Source organism: Pan troglodytes, chromosome 17 (assembly GCF_028858775.2).
Source record: "Pan troglodytes isolate AG18354 chromosome 17, NHGRI_mPanTro3-v2.0_pri, whole genome shotgun sequence".
Lineage (NCBI taxonomy): Eukaryota > Metazoa > Chordata > Mammalia > Primates > Hominidae > Pan > Pan troglodytes.
The window spans coordinates 33,195,805-33,212,336 of NC_072415.2; the positions used below are offsets into that span (position 1 = coordinate 33,195,805).

General features: G+C 44.8%; 1 protein-coding gene across 19 annotated transcripts in view; it reads right to left on the reverse strand.

Moving 5' to 3' along the window:
• The window catches only part of TMEM241 (transmembrane protein 241), a 181,773-nt gene that overhangs the window by 93,265 nt on the left and 71,976 nt on the right, over positions 1-16,532 (reverse strand). For 13 of the 19 annotated variants that reach the window (XR_010151862.1, XR_010151861.1, XR_010151868.1 and 10 more), the window contains 3 exons: positions 16,462-16,496; positions 7,439-7,508; positions 3,042-3,135 (listed from right to left, as the gene is read on the reverse strand). Coding sequence is in view for 7 of the 19 variants with exons in the window: in XM_063795563.1 (XP_063651633.1) it covers positions 3,042-3,135; positions 7,439-7,508; positions 16,462-16,496 (199 nt within the window). In the remaining 12 variants the exon portion in view is untranslated. Of the gene's footprint in view, positions 1-2,614; positions 2,841-3,041; positions 3,136-7,438; positions 7,509-12,381; positions 12,540-16,461; positions 16,497-16,532 lie in introns of those variants that run through there. The other 6 variants (XR_008540701.2, XR_010151864.1, XR_010151865.1 and 3 more) reach the window with 3 other exon arrangements.

The window sequence follows — 16,532 nt, forward strand, 5'->3', positions numbered from 1 at the left end:
TCTTTTTGTTTATCTTACTTGGGACTCACTGAACTTACTGAATCTGTAAATTAATATTTTTCAACAAATTAATTTCTTCAAATATTGTTCTAACCCTCTCTTCTCTTCTGGGATTCTTATTACACATATGTTTGTTGCTATATTTGATGTCTCACAGGTCTCTGAGGCTCTGTTCACATTTCTTCAATTTAAAAAAAACCTGTTTTTTGGCCAGGCACGGTGGCTCATGCCTGTAACCCCAGCACTTTGAGAGGCCAAGGCAGGTGGATCACGAGGTCAGATATCGAGACCATCCTGGCTAACATGGTGAAACCCCGTCTCTACTAAAAATACAAAATATCAGCCAGGCGTGGTGGCAGGCACCTGTAGTCCCAGCTACTCGGGAGGCTAAGGCAGGAGAATCACTTGAACCCAGGCAGTGGAGGTTGCAGTGAGCTGAGATGACACCACTGCACTCCAGCCTGGGCGACAGAGTGAGACTACATCTCAAAAAACAAAACAAAACAAAACAAAAACCTATTTTTTTAGATTGAATTATTTCATTTGCTTTACCTTCTTATAAGTGGTACTTATAAAAGAACTTATAAGTTCACTTATTCTTTCTTCTGCCACATCAAATCTGTTGAGTCCCTCTAGAGAACTTTCAGTTCAGTTATTGTACTTTTTACCTCTAGAATTTCCATTTGGTTCTTTCTTTTCCTCTCTGTAAATAATTTATATCTCTTTATTGAGATTCTGTATTCACCGAGTCTTTGCTTCTTTAAACATGGTTTCCTTTTGATTTCTGAATAAATTTAAATAGCTGCTCTGTAGACTCTTTAGGCTAAATCCTACTTCTGAGGACAGACACCCAGAGATAGTTCCTGCTGACCACTTTTTTACTATACACAGATCACATTTTGCTTCTCTGAATGTCTCTCATGTTTTTGTTGAATACAGACCCTTTTACATAACATACGGTAGCAACTCTGAAATCTGACTTTCCCCACAAGATTTGTTGTTATTGTTGTTTTGCTTATTTAGTGATTTTCCTGGACTAAATTGTGAATGTGAAATCTGTCTCCCATATAAGCTACAGCTGCTGATGTCTTTACTCAAATTTTTTTCTTGTTTTTATTTTTAAATCTGGTGTCTAAGGGTCATCCTCATGTCTGCATAGCTTAGTGTTCTGGCAAAGACTAGTCAAAAATTTTGCTCCAACACCTTGGGCCAGAAAGGCTTCTCCCTGCTACTGACTCTGCGTGCGGGCTGGGAGAGCACATTCAAACCCCAGGCTGTTTTCACATCTGCCCTGGCTTTTACTTTCTGCTAGCTCTTTCACAGCTCCTCTGTGTGTGTATGCAGGCTCTGCTGGCCAGGAATATGTGAGCCTGTTCCATCACCACTGCTCATATACACAGACTAAGTTCAATCTGGGACATATTAAAAAAAATCAAGCCCCTGATTGCTGTCTCATCTCTCAGAACTACCTATTAAGTCCCCCACTAGACCACTGGTCCACTGCTTGTTCCAAAGAGGACTATCAACTCAAGCTAGTAAAGCTACTGGCCTTTCGTGTTCATGCACCACCGAGTTGGCCTATTTAACAGACAATCCTCCAAACAGAGTGAACCCCTCTTGGAAGTGGTGGTAAGGCTGCTGGTTTTCACAGCCTAGCCTGCTCTGGTTGAACTATCACACTGGGGAGGAGGGAATGGGAGTGATGATAGGCAAAAACACCACAGATTCGTTCTGTTCCTACCCAAAGGTTAATAGTTTTCATGAACAAATGCGTCTCAATTTATTGCATATATTTGGTCAATTTTTAGGGAGCTGAAATGGATGTTTTTGAGTTTTCTTCCAGCTTTCTAGGTGTTTTTTGGGAAGAGGTTTCATCAACCTCCTCACTCTGTCATGCCAGAAATCAATATCTCAGCTACTTTTTACATTCTGCTAGAATTGGAATTATTAATGCTATTAAAAAATAGGCCATGTGGGCCGAGCACAGTGGCTCACACCTGTAATCCTAGCACTTTGGGAGGCTGAGGTGGGTGGATCATTTGAGGTCAGGAGTTTGAGAACAGCCTGGCCAACATGGTCAAACTCCATCTTTACTAAAAATACAAAATTAGCTGGGTGTGGTGGCGCACACCTGTAATCCCACTACTTGGGAGGCTGAGTCAGGAGGGTCGCTTGAGCCTGGGAGGCAGAGGTTGCAATGAGTTGAGATCATGCCACTGCACTCCAGTCTGGGCAACAGAGTAAGACCCTGTCTCAAAACAAAACAAAACAAAAACAAAAACAAACAAAAAAATGCATGGGGGTGAAAATATCATTAAAAATCTTATTTTCAAAGCAAAATGTTTGAGGTTTTTTTCTGGAGAAACTTCAACCCATAAAACACAAAGATGACTAAAAGCCCAAGTTAAATAATGATTTGATTAAATTAAATTTAATTAATTAAGGAGGCTTACTCCTTGAAAGCAGCATCTGGAGCTCTACAACTTGCCTCCCTCACAGGCACTAAGGAAATGAAACGTGCCAACAGAAGTTGGCCCCACCATGTTTCAGTTAAGATTGGCCATCCCACAGCCACTTCCCCGCTCCTTCTGTTTCTTTGTGGTTCCCCCACCACTTTATCTTATGCTTCCCCCATAGTCATTCGGATACACAGAGGTTGTTCTTAGAATAATCCCTTTTCTAAGGTTTCATAGAAATGCCCCAACCTGGCCATTTGTCTATCTTCCTTTCTCTATCACCTTGGATCGACTGAGTCCCCTTGTGTAAGTCACTTGAGCTCTGGACACCTGCACAGCCTCCAGGAAGGAAATAAGGAGCCTATCCATGATTGTCTTCCAGGACTGTAAGAAAGATGAAATATGCCATGTTGATAAAATGAGCAGGCCTCAGAAATCGTTACCTGAATGAAGGAAGGATCAGGCTCAGGGACAGCGCCTAGAAGTGGTCTCATGAAGCTCAAACAACTTCACATTACCCAGGTTCTGAGATCTTTGGATACACAGGCTCTTGAGAGAGAATTTCCCACCCCTCTTGTCTCTTACCTTAGCAAAGAAAATCCAGGCTGCACACTGCCCTGGGGCCAGAAGGTTTTTTAGCTTCACTGTACTGAACATGAGAAAGAATCCCAAAAATCCACTGGAAGGAGAAAAGATTCTCTTGTTAGTGAGGCTTGTCTTCCCTTAGCCAATGGCTGACTAGTGTCTGCTACATTTTACCAATCAATTTCAAATTATTATGCAACCTCTACCTCATCTGTGTTTTCTAGATCTGTGATCTCTGGATGAAAATAAAAAAAATTTTAAAGTCATTAAGCTCTGCTTTTCTAAGGAGCTATGGTGGGAGAATTTTGATTAGAGGAATGGTGCAAAGAAATTTCAGAGGCCTCTGGCTAAATCATGAAAGAAAAAAAAGGTGGAGGACAACACCTCTTGTTCCTTCCCATAGAACTTCTGGAGTTTTGGTGCTTGGCAAGGCAGAGCTTAAATTTTTTTCAAGCAAGATAAACTGGCAGGAAAAGACTTCCAAAGGGAAACTCACCATGTGAGAAGAGAGAGTCTGGACTGGCCTCCAGGCTCAAAAGAATCTGAAGGGGAAGGCTGGCTTCAGTGACACATATGGCTGAGGCCAGAAGTCCCCCAAACCAGGCTGTCCTGCCATAGGAGGTATGCTTTGGAAATGATGCCTACACATGTGTGTGAATGGAAAGATCCCCACTCGAGAACCTGAGGAAGGGGCAGCATCTTGGGGCTATTCAGAAGTCTGGACCAACAAGGGCGAGGGCACAGCAGTGGATGGAGATGTAGTTGCCTGTGCTGCAACTATTTTCAAAAGTGCCCTGTGTGGCCAAGGCCAAAGCAAAGGGAGCTCCAAATGCTTCCTGACATTTGAAGGCAGGACAACTGGGGAAGAGGTGAGACAGACTGTGTGTGTGTGTGTGTGTGTGTGTGTGTGTGTGTGTGTATGTGAGAGAGAGAGAGAAAGGCTGACTTCATGCAAATATGTGCAAGTCGTGGTTTGAGTGTGACTGTTATTTGAACTTGAAAATTGCAAAGTAAGAGATATGACTGCAGTTGTAACTCCAAGCTAGAGAGGCAAGCCCTGTGAGTTGTACTTCATTTGCATCTCCAGACCCTTGACTGCCACACTTCCATCTGACCTTATACAGGCACTGGTGCGCAGCTCCAATGCTGATCATAAACTCTGAGCAGGAAAAGCCCAATCTTGGGCTGCTCTTCGTATTTTCAACAGAGCCTAATATGGGGCCTCAGTTACGGTACACATTAACTAAATGCTTGTCAGGTTGAATTGGAAGCAGACTGAATTGAATTGAACACACCTAAGGCCAAATGTCACAGAAATGTGTACCTTCACTTCATTAGATTAGACTAGTTCACAGCCACATTCTTGGGGCAGGACTAAAGACAGGCATTAGGTTTCCCCATGTGTATTTCAGCCTATTTGGCCCTAATGACCTGCAAAGTTTGTTCCAATTTGCATCAGCAGTCATGGGAGGCTGAACAGCTATGGATTAAGATGTCAAGTTACTCACACCCAAAAGGCAAAGAGGGCCCGTGGGTAAGCAGCAGGCCTACCCAATCACACCCAGTGCCTGGATTTCTATTCCTCACTGTGCTTACTGACCCTCGTAACCTTAACCAAATCCCCCTTCCCACCTTTTTGTCTCAGGTTCAGTTGCCTTAAAGTAGAAATAATCATAGCAGTCCTCATCCTATCTTAATGGAAACCAGAGGCTTTTAGAACAGTAAGATTAACTATCCCCAAAGTCTCACTTTATTAACAATGGAACTGGGGCACAGGTACAATTAGAATCCAGGTCTCCATGGCTCTTCAGATCTCTGGACCAGCAAGGGCGCTGGCACAGCAGTGGACAGATGTAGTTGCCTGCACTGGAACTATTTTCAAAAGTGCCACTGTGTGGCCAGAGCCATAGCAAAGGGAGCTCCAAACTCTTCCTGGCATTTGGAGGCAGGACAACTGAGGAAGACGTGAAGCTTCATGGAAATGTGTTCTTGACCAGCTAGACAAAGAGTGAGATATGGCCAGGTGTGGTGGCTCAAGCCTGTAATCTCAGCATTTTGGGAGGCCGAGGCGGGTGGATCACGAGGTCAGGAGATCAAGACCATCCTGGCTAACACGGTGAAACCCCGTCTCTACTAAAAATACAAAAAAAAAAAAAAAAAAAAGAAAGAAAATTAGCCTGATGTGGTGGCGGGCACCTGTAGTCCCAGCTACTCGGGAGGCTGAGGCAGGAGAATGGGTGAACCCGGCAGGCAGAGCTTGCAGTGAGCCGAGATCGCACCACTGCACTCTAACCTGGGCGACAAAGCGAGATTCTGTCTTAAAAAAAAAAAAAAAGATGTGCCAGGCACTGGTGGTCATGAGGGTGGGGCTGAAAAGGGAGGCAGCAGTGCTCCAGGCTCCTCTTGGTGGCTCCCACCTCTGCATCCAAGGAAGTAACAACTTCACAGGTGCCTGCCCAACCTCCCAGACTTCCTTTCCCTCGAGTCTTTCCCTCTCCTCTATGCCTCTAGCCACAGGGGTGGCATGATTCCATGTTGACCTGTCCTCTCAGTGCAGACTCTGGGCCAGGATAAGCTCATGCCGGTTTGTGACTGACAGGCTTCTGGAAGCATCTGGGGCCCTTTTGCATCGCTTAACTTCTATGTCTGTGACTCATTTTTACATTACTCATGGATCTCTTATCTTTCTCCTTGCACTTTCAGCCCATCTACCCCTTGCTAGGGAGGCAGATCTGAAAAGCAGAGGGAGGCTCCCAGAAATGAAGGAATCTGGGAACAGGAGACTCCCTGTTAATGGGGTCTTTGGGCTATGGCTACCGTGCCCCTCCTGAGCACCCCCAGAACCTCCTGAAGGTGACAATGCTCAGTCTGAGATATGGTGGAGCCTCTGAAATGAAACAGGGAAAACCAATGCATTCCTCAAAGAGGCCGAGCTCTGTACAGAAGCATGGGTAAAATGTAACAGAGTCACATCAGTTCAAACAGAGATTTCCAGATCTTTAGAATAAAACAAAACCCTGATTTATCATGTTGCATTATGAGAAAGTTGCAGATTAAAAGGGGCAAAAATAGAGCCCAATTGTCACCCCACAAAGCCAACATCAATGGGCTGTGAACTGTGCTGCTCTGTTCCAAATAACCAAACAATGGTTGACCTCCCCTCTACACCCTGCTTGCCCATGCTGCCAAATAACCAGACTCAAAGGGAAACAAGTCTGCAGCCGCCCGCCCAGCACGAAGACTCATGCCATGTGATCCCAGCTAATGGGCAAGGCCTAACCAATTGACAGGAACTATGAAAGTGAATTGTGTCAGTGTTTTCCTGAAACTTTTCTGAGGGTGAGAAATAAATCATTCCAAGGCTCAAATGCAGAAACAAACTCTGTAATTCTTTTTTTTTTTTTTTTTTTTTGGCCCAAACACACCAGAGGAGCAGGACACGTCCACTAGCCACATAGCAGCTTTTTAACATTGTAAAGAATCACTGCTTCACAAGACACTGTTTGATATCTGTGAGAACAGGTGGCCTGATTTTTACATAGCAATTCTTCATGATCTATTGACATTGTATTTATAGTCAACCTGAGTAGATCATCATAATGACCACCATTTATTGGGCCAGGCACAAAGCTTAAGACCCAAAGATCATACAATTAGCAACAGCAATTCTGGGGTTCAACCTGGGTCAGTCTTTCTATCATATCGGGATACCACACATGCTTTGGACCTATCTACATAAGTCTTTCCACTTCTTGGCATGATGAGGTCAAGCAGAGTGGTGATCGTGGCAGGACATGGGGAGAGGGTGAGGATACACTTCTGTGTGTTCAGATGTAGCCCTCCAACTGGCCTATATCCCTGAGTCCTTCCCAAGACCAAGCACTAATGATCACCTGGTTGTCTAGACATCTCCTAGCCATCAGTTTCCAAAATCTATTTCCCAGAGTCCTCAGGTTTGGTGGAGGTTATTTTGGAGGCTGCCTTAAGGAGCAAGAAGGAGGCCAAGGGGAAAGCTGAGTGGGTGGGATTCTGAACCCAAATCTTCCCTTGAACTGGATCCATTTCATCAGTTTTATATATTGGAGTTCTATGTGAGATTCGCTTGTGGAGGGGGAAAAAAGTGGGAGAATCTTAGCTCTAGAGCAAGCGCGAAAATCACTGTCTTGGCGGAGGGACTTCCATGGGCCAGGGGTCCTGGCAGGGCCCAAGCTGGCCCTGAGCATCTAAGGGTGCTAAGTGACAGCCTGCTGGTGACATAATGACTGCTTCCTTGCCTGCATCCACCACCACTCTCTCCTGCCACTCACTCAGGTCACTAGCAGTGACCCTGAACTTCACAGAGAGGAAGACACAGCGGACAGCACAGAAAGCATACAAATGAGTGAGCTTACGATTACCTGGCACAGCAGCTACCATGGAATCTGTAGAAGTACAGGAATGGGAAGTCCAGGACGCTGAAGAGATCACCTGAGGGGAACAGCAATGGTGAAACAGTGACCCATGAGGCCTCACATGACCCTCTGCCCCATTGCCTCAGGAAATGCAAGGAAGGCGTCTTTAGCAGTCCTGTGCTTTCAGTCCCCTGGCATTGAATTCACTCCAGCATTCCCAGGGATTCTGTTACTGACATTGTCTTATCATGGTAATAACAGTATGATAATAATAATGCCCATTTAGTGAGAGCATGCCTTGTGCAGGGCCCAATACTAAAATCTTTATGTATTTATCTCTTTCAATCTTAGTAACAACTCTGTGAGGTTCTATTGTGCCCATTTAAACTAAGGCTCAGAGAAGTTAAGAAACATGGCTAAGATTGCACAACTCTTAAACTATGGAGCCAGAATGTTAACTCCAGTCAATCCAAACCTTCGGCTGTCTCCTCTCTACCAGGCAGCCAACCCTGCACAAGGGAGCATGCAGGATAAAAGAATATTTTTCAAGACTCTTTTCTTCTTTTCTGCCTTATATCTAAAAAAAGGTCATGAATGTACTGCCCTGACATTTTTTTTTTCATTTTTATGTTTAATGACTGCAAGAACAGCACGGGGGCCAGACCAACTGTGCAAATTCATTTTAGTTTGAGGTCCAAAGGGTACATTTATTTCTTGTGAAGTAAGTTCATTCTTTTAGTTCCACTTGGTGCAAGAGGAAATAATCACACATATTGGCTGCTTCCCTCTCTGGAATTTGAACTTGGTCACAAACAAGAAGTCAGGAGATTAAAAAAGCAGAAAGCCTTCCAAAAATGTCCGGAGAAAAGGAATTAAGCATTTCCACAGCAGATAGCTTGAGTCTTCCAAATCTGGAATTTCTGAACCCCTTGGAGAGCCTGGTCTTCCAGACCCCTGGGCCTTGGCCTGTCTCTCAGTTCTGGGGGCCTGGGGGGAGAGGGCTGATTTTCCTAAGTATTGCTAGTATATTAAGTGTACAGTGGAACACACAGGCAGCATTTCTTTCACCACTACGCTATTAATCAAGGGTTTCAGATCAAAAGACACGATGGGTTCCTATGCTTTCTTGGAGACCCAAACGATCTCAAATGATTCAACTATTTATTGGTAAGGAAAGTTCTGAGTTCAATTTCTTTGGAGGGTTTTTTAAAATTATGACTGTTATTTTCTTTGTGTTGTTTCTGCGAGTGAGTGTGTGTTTAACTACAAGGAAGGGATTTCTTGGGATCTGGTTTTCACGAAGCCCAACAAGATTTCTTGTTCTCTTTCAGCCACGATTCCTCTGAATAGCTCTACTGTCAAACTGTGTTGGTAGAGGGAATTTGTAAATGACAACATCAGTTGTCATTTAGTGTGCGAAGAGCGTGGATATATTCTGAAGTCCCTTTCCCCACAGAAGTGATAGGCAAGGGTGCCTTAGGGACCCCAGACCTAGAGAGTGGCCAGAGCCCTCCATTCAGGCAAAGTGGAGGGAGAGTCTGTCCACGTCCATGGAGAATTCTTTCCGTCTCTTTGGCAGCTGTGTGCTCTTGGCCCTTTCCCAATTTCCTTCTCAGTGTGAGAGGAACTGCAGCGCAGCCAATGTGATAATGAGGAACGGCGGAGAGGGAGACGAATGAAACCTAGGACCTTGAGTCCTCTCAGGCTTCACCCCTCTCAGCACCCAGTCTTTCATCAGAAATGCTCCAGCAGGGTGAACAGGACTCATGGCGCGTGGCAGCTTTTACAGCCCAGCCCAGGCTTTGGAGGGGGTCTAAAGAGCAGAAGTGTGGTCAGAGGAAGACTAGGAGGGAGGAAAAGAAAGAAAGAAAAGAAAAACACAGTCCTCGGGAAATCATAACCCCCACCCAAATCCTGAAAACTGACCCCATAATGAGAGAGAGAAAATAAGAATAGCTAGCCCTTACCTTTGAGCCATTTCTAAAACCATCACACATTGGTTTCTCACATACCACTTAGCTGACTTCACACCTGTCCCTCCTCCTAGAATTAGCAAGTCCTTGAGAGTGGGGATGCTATTTTCCTCACCCCTGCACCCACTGTGTGTCAGCACCATAACCAATATACCCAGCACACAGCAAGCACTACCAAACCAAGAGTATTGGAAAGACCTGATCATCTCTTGCCTTCCCTAGAGCTAATGTTCTAGTTTCCAGCTGGCTCTGTGGTCCTCAATTTCAAGCTGACCTCAAATATTCCCCTTCGATGCCTTCCACCTGCCTTCTCTTTTGCTAAAGTAGTACTCCTAAGCAGAGAGGGTGCACGGCAACCCAGGAACAGCAAATGTTAGTGACTGTGCTATAAATACCCCCGGAAGAGGTTGCAGCGTGTGGCTGGCTGGCCCCAGCCACATGCAAACTCGATCCAGGAGTCTGCTGCAAAACAACACTCCTGCACCATCTAGTGCTGAACTACACGGCTTAAGCACAAATCAAGTGGCTAAAGAGTTGTAAACAAGGCTGGGCGCGGTGGCTGACGCCTGTAATCCCAGCACTTTGGGAGGCTGAGGTGGGTGAATCACGAGGTCAGGAGTTCAAGACCAGCCTGGCTAAGATGGTGAAACCCCATCTCTACTAAAAATACAAAAGTTAGCTGGGCGTGGTGGCGGGTGCCTGTAATCCCAGCTACTCAGGAGGCTGAGGCAGAGAATTGCTTGAATCTGGGAGGCAGAGGTTGCAGTGAGCCGAGATTGTCCCACTGCACTCCAGCCTGGGCGACAGAGTGAGACTCCATCTCAAAAAAAAAAAAAAAAAAAAAAAAAAGAGTTGTAAACTTGTTTTGCTACAGCAACACGCGGCTTATGCAATGGAGTCCGAGTTAGGCCCTCACTGTTGTGTTCTGCAGTTACAATTCTGCTGACTCTGAGTGAGCGAGTGAATCCCATCTTTCTAAAGATTACAAAGCATGAAATTGCCATGGTGAAAAGTGTGACACAATATTACCACATTCAAGACTAACTGATATTTGAACGTGAAGAAAATTTCCTCTCATGTTCTCGCCCTCAAAACTGGCAGGAAAACAGGAGGTCGGTTCCAAGCAGTAATTAGTGCTGCTTGCTCTGTCTCACACATGAGCCACAGACACACCAGGTAACAAGGTTGTTTCTGGGTCAGATTCCTGAGTCTCCCTGCTCCTCTTGTTCCGTGAAATTCTCTAGAGCTCTGTTGAACACCACAGCTAAGGGGCCCCATACAAATAGGAAGTATAAACTCTTTAACAGGGGAAATTTCCTCTACTATACTTAAAAGAGTGCAAGGGGGAAAGGTGATCCTCTTCTCAAGGAAGGTTCTGAGATTCCCGGAGCAAACTCTGTGGTGGGGCCCATGCTGAGGGCATGAAGAACTGTCTGCCTGGGTCCCATCACCGCTGCCAGCGCACTCCAAAGGTGCACCTGCAAGAGAGCTCCTCCTTCCAATCACTCAGGAGTGAGTGAGGAGGGAAGCTCAGTCAAAAGCACTATCCAGAAGCCCTCACACACCCTCTAGAAGAGTTAAAATAGGACTGACAATGTTAAATGCTGGTAAGGATGTGGAGCAACTGGAACTCTCACATACTGCTGGGTGGGAATGGAAAATGGTACAAACACTTTGGAAAACATCCTTTCTTAGAAAGTGAAACATACATCTACTCTAAGACCCAGTAATCCTATTCTGAAATGTTCATCCAAGAGACGTGAAAACATAAGTCCACAAAAAGGCTGGTATGAGAATGTTCAGAGCAGCCTCAAGCTGGGAACAGCCCAGGTGAGCATCAACAGGTAAATGGAGAAACAAACGTGGTATATGCATACAATGGAACCCTACCAGCAAGAAAAAGGAACAAACTCATGATATACGCAACAACATGAATGAATCTCTAAACATTGTGCTGCATGAGCCAGACACAAAAAGTACTGATGATTCCATTTATAACAGCTTGAGAATAGACAGAACTTATCTATGGTAACAGACATCAGATCCATAGAGGTCTCATGGTGTGGAGAGGGAGTGACTAGGAAGCTTTCTGCAGTGACAGAAATGTTTTATATCTTGATAGGGTATAAGTTACGCAGGTGTGTAGATTTGCCAAAATTGATCGAGCTATACATTTAACATGTATATTTCATATATGTAAATTACATATCAATTTAAAAATGTTTTTAAAGTACTACCAAATAACTAAGATACAGGTAATAAAAGAAGGGGCCGGGTGCAGCAGCTCACGCCTGTAATCCTAGCACTTTGGGAGGCCAAGGCGGGTGGATCACTTGAGGTCAAGGGTTCAAGACCAGCCTGACCAACATGGTGGAACCCCGTCTCTACTAAAAATACAAAAATTAGCTGGGTGTGGTGGCGGGCATCTGTAATCCTAGCTACTTGGGAGGCTGACACAGGAGAATCACTTGAACCCAGGAGGCAGAGGTTGCAGTGAGCAGAGATTGTGCCACTGTACTACAGCCTGGGCAAGAGAGTTCGAGACTCTGTCTCAAAAAAAAAAAGAAAAATAGAAAAAAAGAAGGGGTAAGAAGAAACCAAAAAGAATTGAGCCCTGCTGTAAAATGTCAGAAAGTATGAACGGATTCTTCCAAGACTGTCCCTATGGAGACTGACTGTGACTGTGTCTTAACTGGAGCAGCAGGGAACCAGGAAGACAGCTCATCCAACACACACTCAGGCCCCACTGCAGACGTTCTAGATAGCAAGTGTAATAAGCAAGTGAAAAAGAATAAAGTTCTGTTCTACCTTGAAGTGGGCTAGACTTGGTCCAATCAGAAAGCTAATGAATGAATTGGCAGGAATTGGAGCCACCCTGTAAGAGTAGTCCTGCTCCCTTACAGCAAGGGAGCCCACAGCCACTTCAGCAGTGCCACGGCCCAGCAAAACCCTTCTTATAAGCCCGACTTTCTGTACCTGGCCTCTGCAATGACACCACCTCAGCTGGCAGGAAACTTCAACAAATCGAAGTTGCAGAGAAGAGTCCTTCAAGAGCAGTGTCCCAGGACTCTCTCTGATGAATCCAACAGGCTCCACAATGCCCTGGGTTGCCCACTGCAGACCCATCCCCCATCCTGCAGGAGACGGAAGGGAAGGTGAACATTTGTGTCCACTCTTTTTCAAAAATTATGAAAATATAACTTGAAGGAAAATTAATCCATGCAAGTATCCCTTCCGGCATAATTAAGCTCCAAACAGGTTTTCAAATGAGAAAGATGTCCTTTTATTCCCCCAATACATTTTCTTATTGAGATATAATTTGCATACTATAAAATTCACCCTTTTAAAGTGTACACTTCAGTGGTTTTTAGTATATTCATAGAGTTGTGCAACCATCACCACTATCTAATTCCAGAATATTTTCATTACCTCAAAAAGAAACTGAAGCCTATTTCAAATTACTCCTCTGCCCAGGACATTCTACAATCATATACTTCTGACCACTTTGTATTCCCAGGGAGTAATTAAGTGTCCAAGGTATTTTTGTATTGACCTAAAAGTTTAGCAATAACTCAAGGTAAAATGTCAGACTGTTGGCCAAAATGTCTAAACTATTACCAGCAGTCACCATGTTCAGAAACTGGTGGCTAAACACATCCCCCAAACCAAAAGCAGCTCCAGACCAAAATTTAGGAACGTTGTACAAAAGCATTCACTGGAGTGGGATACTTCATAGTAAAGTGTAGGGGGGCTGGGCATGGTGGCTCATGCCTGTAATCCCAGCACTTTGGGAGGCTGAGGCAGGCAGATCACCTGAGGTCAGGCATTCGAGACCAGCCTGGCCAGTATCGTGAAACCCCGTCGCTACTAAAAATACAAAAATTAGACAGGCATGGTGGCAGGTGCCTGTAATCTCAGCTACTTGGGAGGCTGAGGCAGGAGAATCACTTGAACCTGGGAGGTGGAGGTTGCAGTGAGCCAAGATTGCACCACTGCACTCCAGCCTGGGCAACAGAGCGAGACTCTGTCTCAAACAAACAAACAAACAAAAAACAAAAAAAAAACAAAAAAAAGGCAATAAAGTGTAGGATCACTGAAAGAGCAGCAGCATTTAAAAAGAAAAACTTAGAAAGAGGGTCAGGAGACCTAACCCCAGTCTCCCTCTGCTAGTCGCCTACTCTGCATCATCTTGGTCACATCACTTAACTCCTCAGGGTTTCAATCTCCTCATTTGTATTAGGATGGTGCATAAGTAATTAATACAATTTGGTGGCACCTGGGATAATCGCCAAGATTCCTTCCAGCTCTGACCATCATAAGTTTAACAAATGAACAAGCACAACCTCTTAGCTGAAGGGCAGCATGATTTCTTTAGGTAAAAATTATTCACCCAGCCGGGCACAGTGGCTCACGCCTATAATCCCTGCACTTTGGGAGGATGAGGCGGGCAGAACACTTGAGGTCAGGAGTTCCTGACCAGACTGGCCAATGTGGTGAAACCCCGTCTCTACTAAAAATACAAAAATTAGCCGGGCATGGTGGCAGGTGCCTATAATCCCAGCTACTCAGGAGGCTGAGGCAGGAGAATTGCTTGAACCCGGGAGGCAGAGGTTGCAGTGAGCCGAGATACACCACTGCGCTCCAGCCTGGCCAGCCTGGGCAACAGAGCAAGACTCTGTCTCAAAAAAAAAAAAAAAAAAAGAATTATTCACCCAAGTCCACTAGAAATAATTCAGGATGTAAACCAAGGAGAATCTGTGAACATAACTTTCCAAAGGCCTTTGACAAAAGCACATTTCTTTTTTTTTTTTTTTTTTTGAGATGGAGTCTCGCTCTTGCCCAGGCTGGAGTGCAGTGAGGCGATCTCAGCTCACTGCAAGCTCTGCCTCCCGGGTTCACGCCATTCTCCTGCATCAGCCTCCCGAGTAGCTGGGACTACAGGTGCCCGCCACCATGCCCGGCTAATTTTTTGTATTTTTAGTAGAGACGGGGTTTCACCGTGTTAGCCAGGATGGTCTCGATCTCCTGACCTCGTGATCCACCCGCCTCAGCCTCCCAAAGTGCTGGGATTACAGGCGTGAGTCACCACGCCCAGCTGACAAAAGCACATTTCAAAGGGGCAGGACACTTAGTAGGCTCTTAAATGTCTGCTGGGTGGCAGCTACCTGGCTGCATAAAGGAATGATAGGAGACGCGACTAAAAGGCAAGACAACCAGCAGTATGGGTAAGCAGAAGCCATTTAGGGTTACCAGTATGGCTTCACAGGACTTATTATTCCACAAAAGATAGAGTTTCAGGAAATGACAGCAGAGAGGGGACTCAACAGCAAACCTTGGAGTTTTGAGAAGTCATCGTTCATAGGAGCAGGCAGACAATAGGAACTGTGCTTTCATATGGCAAGCGGAGTGTAATAAGAAAATGCAATCAAGTTATCCTTACAAGACATGGATTCAGATATGTCATATACAATCTAGAAGCATTATTCCTGAGTCACTAGCAACAACTCCCTGAGGATCCTCGCTCAGATGGCAGCTAAAATACCAACCGAAAGAAGCAGCTGAAAACGCCAACAGAAAGCTGCTACTGCTTTAAGCACAGGGTGAGAGCTAGAAGGGACCTTAGAAAGCAGCCAATTCACCTTTCTCATTTTCTAGATGCGAAAACTGAGACCTAGAGGGCTTGGGTAATGCTTTATGCATAGCAAGTGGTGAGTAAACATTCGTTTTGTGCTTTGTTTGTTTGTTCTTAAAAAAAACAAAAACAAAAATCTATCTTAAGGCCACTCAGTGGGGGAGCCAAGGAAAGTTCCAATCCTTCTGAGTCTATTCTTTGCACCACACTCCATGAAGCCACAAGGAGCACAACCAATATAACTTGTATTTTCAGCCATGCCACACACAGACATTATTGTTTTATCTTTTGGCATCAATTTCAAAGCCTTTCAAAGCAAAAAACTGTGATGGAATAGGGTCTTGTGGGCAATTCCTTAATCTGAAAAGCAACAACAGAGTAATTGAGGCAGCAAGATACATTTTAAAAATTGACTCCTGGCCGGGCGCAGTGGCTCACGCCTGTAATCCCAGCACTTTGGGAGGCCAAGGTGGGTGGATCATGAGGTCAGGAGATCGAGACCATCCTGGCTAACATGGTGAAACCCCGTCTCTACTAAAAGTACAAAAAATTAGCCAGGCATGGTCTCATGTGCCGTAGTCCCAGCCACTCGGGAGGCTGAGGCAGGAGAACGGCTTGAACCTGGGAGGCAGAGGTTGCAGTGAGCTGAGATCATGCCACTGCACTCCAGCCTGGGCAACAGAGTGAGACTCTATCTAAAAAAAAAAAAAAAAAAAAAAGAATTGACTCCTTTCTTCTGGAAGTATGAGAATTGGATGGTGACATATGATACAAACTTTAAAAATGATGCCAGATAGAAAGAGGGTAACTTAAAAATGTATTTGCAAAATTCAAACAAGAATTAGAGAACCAACCCCTTCACTTAATTATTTCTTATATTTACCCGCTAGTATTTTATTTGAGGTTACCCTTTGGGGATGATTCTGATGATGGGATTTGGGGTACCATAGCAGGCCTTGGGAAATATTATGGGATGGCAAGAGGCCCCTCATATTCTGCCATAAGAGCAATAACTTCTGCTCCTGAAGTTATCACCAAAAAGGGATTCAGGGAGTTTTTTGAACTTTTGAACTTTTTCACCAATTTTTTTAACACCAGAAATGAAGAGCAATTCAGGACGCTTGGAAAAGGAATTTCAGAAGCGGGCAAAATAAGCCCTAGTTTACTTGGCAGGAAATAGACCTGTCTGTATATCTGAGATCATACTGGATGAAAACACAGACAACAAGAAGGGGTAAGAATAAATTCCTGGGTGATAAATTGGTTTATTAAGAGCAGTTTCAAATAGGTGGGACCTTCCTGCCCCCTCAGTCATCCTGGGGGGCAATGACATGCTCTTATGAAATGTCTCTGAGAGACAGGCTCACTGGGTCCAATAAACAATGTCAAACAGACAAACAAAACAACACTCCGGGGGCATTTACCTGTGGGATGAGATGCAAATGCCAGGAGCACCACACTGGAAAAGAGACAGCAAAGTAGTCAAGAAGTTTCC